The sequence below is a fragment of the Penaeus chinensis genome, chromosome 7 (assembly GCF_019202785.1).
Source record: "Penaeus chinensis breed Huanghai No. 1 chromosome 7, ASM1920278v2, whole genome shotgun sequence".
Lineage (NCBI taxonomy): Eukaryota > Metazoa > Arthropoda > Malacostraca > Decapoda > Penaeidae > Penaeus > Penaeus chinensis.
Genome location: NC_061825.1, coordinates 39256594 through 39260808, shown reverse-complemented (window position 1 = coordinate 39260808; position 4215 = coordinate 39256594). Strand labels below are relative to the sequence as shown.

General features: G+C 42.3%; 1 protein-coding gene across 1 annotated transcript in view; it reads left to right on the top strand.

The window, feature by feature from the left end:
• Positions 1 to 2280: 2280 nt before the first annotated feature.
• Positions 2281 to 4215, top strand: part of LOC125026984 (sushi, von Willebrand factor type A, EGF and pentraxin domain-containing protein 1-like) — a 53030-nt gene continuing 51095 nt past the window's right edge. Inside the window, exon 1 of the mRNA XM_047615589.1 lies at positions 2281 to 2295. Within this exon, the coding sequence (XP_047471545.1) occupies positions 2281 to 2295 (15 nt within the window). The remainder of the gene's footprint in view (positions 2296 to 4215) is intronic.

Below are 4215 nucleotides of genomic sequence, written 5' to 3'. Positions count from 1 at the left end.
ACTCTAATGCTTGTGGAACACGAGAGAGAGAGAGAGTGAGAGAGAGAGAGAGGAGAGAGAGAGATAGCTAGAGAGGAGGAGAGATGACGAGAGATGTAGAGAGCGAGTAGAAGATGAGAGGGAGAGGAGAGGACGTCGATGAGAGAGACGAGAGAGAGAGAGGAGAGGAGAGGGAGGAGACGAGGAGAGAGAGAGAGAGGAGAGAGAGAGAGAGAAAGAGAGAGAAAGAGAGAGAAAGAGAAGAGAGAGAGAGAAGAGAGAGAGAGTGAGAGAGAGAGAGATGATGAGAGGTGAGACGAGAGTGAGAGAAGGAGAGAAAGAGAGAGAGAAAATGAAAGAGAGAGATGAGACGAGAGAGAGAGAGATGAGAGAGAGAAGATGAGAGATAATGGAGAGAGATGAGAGATGAGAGAGAGAGAGAGAGATAATGAGAGAGATAGAGATGATATTGATGAGGAGATCGAGAGAACAGAGAGGAGGGGTAGGGTGGAGGAAGGAGGAAGGGGAGAAGGAGTAAGGGAGGAGGGAGAGGAGGGGAAAGGGAAACGAGGGAGGAAGGAGGAGGAGGAGGAGGAAGAGGAGGAAGGAGGAAGGAGAAAAAATAAGTAAAGAAGAAAATGGAGAAAGAAGAAAGAAGGAGGATAAAAATAAGATAAATGGAGGAGGAGGAGGAGATGGATGAGGAAATAGAGGAAGAAGGGAAACAAAAGAAAGAAAAAAAGGAAATATTTGAAGAAGATGGAAGGGAGAAGGAGATGGAGAACGAGGAAAGCAAAGAGGAGGAGGAAAGAAGGAAGAGTGAAAGAAGACGAAGAAGAAGAAGAATATGCGGAGGATTCAGAAAAAGAAAAAGGAAGAGGAGGAAAAAGAAAACAAAGGAAAACATGGAGGAAAAGAGAGTAGGAATAGAAAATTAGAAGAAGAAGAAATGTAGTAGAAGAGTAAAAGGAGAAAAAAGAAGGAAAAAAAGAAGAAAAAAAGATGATGATGATGAAGATGTAAAAGATGATGATAAAGAAGAGTAAGAATAAGAAGAAGACAAAGAAAAGAAGAAAAACAAACAAACAAACAAAGAAAAACAAAAAACAAGAACAAGACCTTCATAAAAACAAAAACAAACAACAACAACAAAAACAGAAACAATAGGCTGATATTCCTTAATTACAGACTCAAGTGGAGACCTCTAGCGAGTGAACAAAGAATCAGGGCAGTTGACGCAGCGACTGGGGGGGGGGGGGGGGGGAGTCGAATTTCCACGGCTACAACTACAACTACAAATACAACTGCAACGACAGCTACAACTACAAGACAAACAAATACAAAACTACAACAGAGACTTCTACAAGAACTGAACTAACAAAAACTATAATAAAAAACTACAACTTCAACAACAAACTACAACAACAATTACAACAAAAAAAACTAAAACAAGAACTACACCTACATCAGCAATTACAAGAACTCCAACAACGTCTCCAACAACCCCAAGAACATCTCCACCAACATCTCCAACAACAACAACTCCAACAACAACATCTCCAACAACAACTCCAACAACGTCTCCAACAACAACATCTCCAACAACAACTCCACCAACATCTCCAACAACAACATTCCCAACAACAACAACACCTTCAGCGGAAAGAAAAAAGTGTCGGCTTTCCACAACGCCTGAAAGCTGCTTTGGCCTCTGATGCGCGTTGCTTGCTTGCGAGTGTGAATGCAGTCGGGTGCTTGTGAGTCATGCTTTGTGAAGTTGATGTTTGTTATAGAAGTTGTTGTTGTTGTTGTAGCTGTTTTTGTTGTTGTGGTAGTAGCTGTTTTTGTTGTTGTAGTAGTAGCTGTTTTTGTTGTTGTAGTAGTAGCAGTAGTAGTAGTAGTAGTTGTAGTAGTAATAATAGTAGTGGTAGTAGTAATAGTAGTGGTAGTAGTAATAGTAGTGGTAGTAGTAGTAGTAGTAGCAGTAGTAGTTATTGTAGTAGTTGTAGTAGTAATTATAGTAGTGGTAGTAGTAATAGTAGTAGTAGTAGCAGTAGTAGTTATTGTAGTAGTTGTAGTAGTAATTGTAGTAGTGGTAGTAGTAATAGTAGTAGTAGTAGCAGTAGTAGTAGTTGGTAGTAGTAGCTGGTAGTAATAGTGGTGACTGTCGTATTATTGTTGTTGTTGTTGTGATTCTAAGCAAGCTCGAGTTTACAAATGCGTCGAGTGCTTGAAAAAAGTTTGCAATATGCTGTTTGTGTTGCTTCTCTTAACACATATGTACTTGCTAATTGAGTACTAATGGGGCGGGAAGAGGTAAAGAAAATTTTGTTTTGTTAATTTAGGTGGCGAAAAAAAGAGTCTGGGATCTCTGCTTGTGGCTCGGTTTCGCAAATGTTTGTAATGCTTGGTGATGCTTGTTGTGGCTTAGTACATTGCAAGCACGCTGACATATGCTTGCTAATATAGCTGTTGATGGCGGAGGGAAAGTTCGGAAGTGTTGTGACTGTATATTATTCAATAGTTTACCAATAATTATGAATGCTTGAACAATCAGCCCACAAATGCAAGCACGGGGATATATGCTTGCTAATGAATGAATTAATGACCATGAAGAGAGAGGAAGGCATATAGCTTGGATATTTAATTTCCTCTAATGCTTGTGGAACACGAGAGAGAGAGAGAGAAAGAGATAGATAGATAGATAGATAGATAGATAGATAGATAGAGAGATAGATAGATAGATAGATAGAGGCTGTGGAACACGAGAGAGAGAGATGAGAGAAGAGATGATAGATGATTGATGTAGATAGTAGAGAGAATAGATAAGAAATAGAAGAGAGAGAGAGAGTGAGAGAGAGGAGAGAGATGAGAGAGGAGAGAGAGGAGAGGTGAGATGAGAGAGAGAGAGAGAGAGAGAAGAGATAGAGAGAGAGAAGAAGAGAGGAGAAGAGAGGGAGAGGGAGTGATAGAGAGAGACGAGAGATGAGGAGAGAGAGAGAGAGGAGAGAGAGACAGAGAGAGAGAGAGAGAGAGAGAGAGAAGAGTAGAGAGAGAGAGAGATAAATAATAGAGATAGAGAGAGAGAGAGAGGAGAGAGAGAGAGAGATGGAAAGAGGAAAGAGAAGAGAGGAAGAGAGAGAGAGAGAGAGAGAGAGAGAGAGGAGAGAGAGACGAGAGAGAGGACGAGAGAGAGAGACAGACAGAGAGAGATGAGAGAGGAGGAGAGAGAGAGAGGAGAGATGGAGAAGGAGAGAGAGAGAGAGAGAGAGAGAGAGAGAAGAGAGAGAGAGAGAGAGAGAGAGAGAGAGCGAAACGCAAGCACGATAACATATGCTTGCCAGTAAGTGATTCAATAACCTAAAGAGAGGTTAGTGGGAAGGGAGAGGGGGTAGTGGGAGGGGGAGAGGGAGGGAGGGAGGGGGGGAGAGTGAGGGAGGAAGGGAGGGAGGGAGGGAGGAAAGGGGGGGGGGTGAGAGGAAGTGTTGCAACAGAAAAGGAGAAGAAGAAAAGTTGGCCTTGATATGTTGCTTGAATTTGCAATGCTGATGTTGCAGGATGAGACAAGGGTGGGAGAGCTGTTGTTATTGTTTTAAGTCTGCAGTAATGGCGAAGAAGGAGGCAATGAAAGAGGAGAAGGAAGAGGAGGAGGAAGCGATAAAAGAGAAAGGAGGAAGTGGAGAAGGGAGAGGAAGAGAGGAAAGAGAAAGAGAGAGAGGAAGGAGAGAAGAAGGAAGAGGGAGAGATGAAGGAGAGAGAAAAAGTCAAATGGAAGAGGAGAAGGAAGAGGAGGAGGATGCGATAAAAGAGAAAGGAGGAAGTGGAGAAGGGAGAGGAAGAGAGGAAAGAGAAAGAGAGAGAGGAAGGAAAGAAGAAGGAAGAGGGAAGAGATGAAGGAGAGAGAAAAGGTCAGATGGAGGAGGTAACGAAAGAGGAGGAGGAGGAAGCGATAAAAGAGAAAGGAGGAAGTGGAGAAGGGAGAGGAAGAGAGGAAAGAGAAAGAGAGAGAGGAAGGAAAGAAGAAGGAAGGAGAAGAGATGAAGGAGAGAGAAAAGGTCAGATGGAGGAGGTAACGAAAGAGGAGGAGGAGGAAGCGATAAAAAGAGAAAGGAGGAAGAAAAAAAGGAGAGGAAGAGAAGAGAGAGAAAGAAGAAGGGAAAGAACAGAAAGAAAATAATAAGAAGGGAGAGAAGAATAAGAAGGAAAGAGAAAAATATAAGAAAGAAGAGAAAAAGA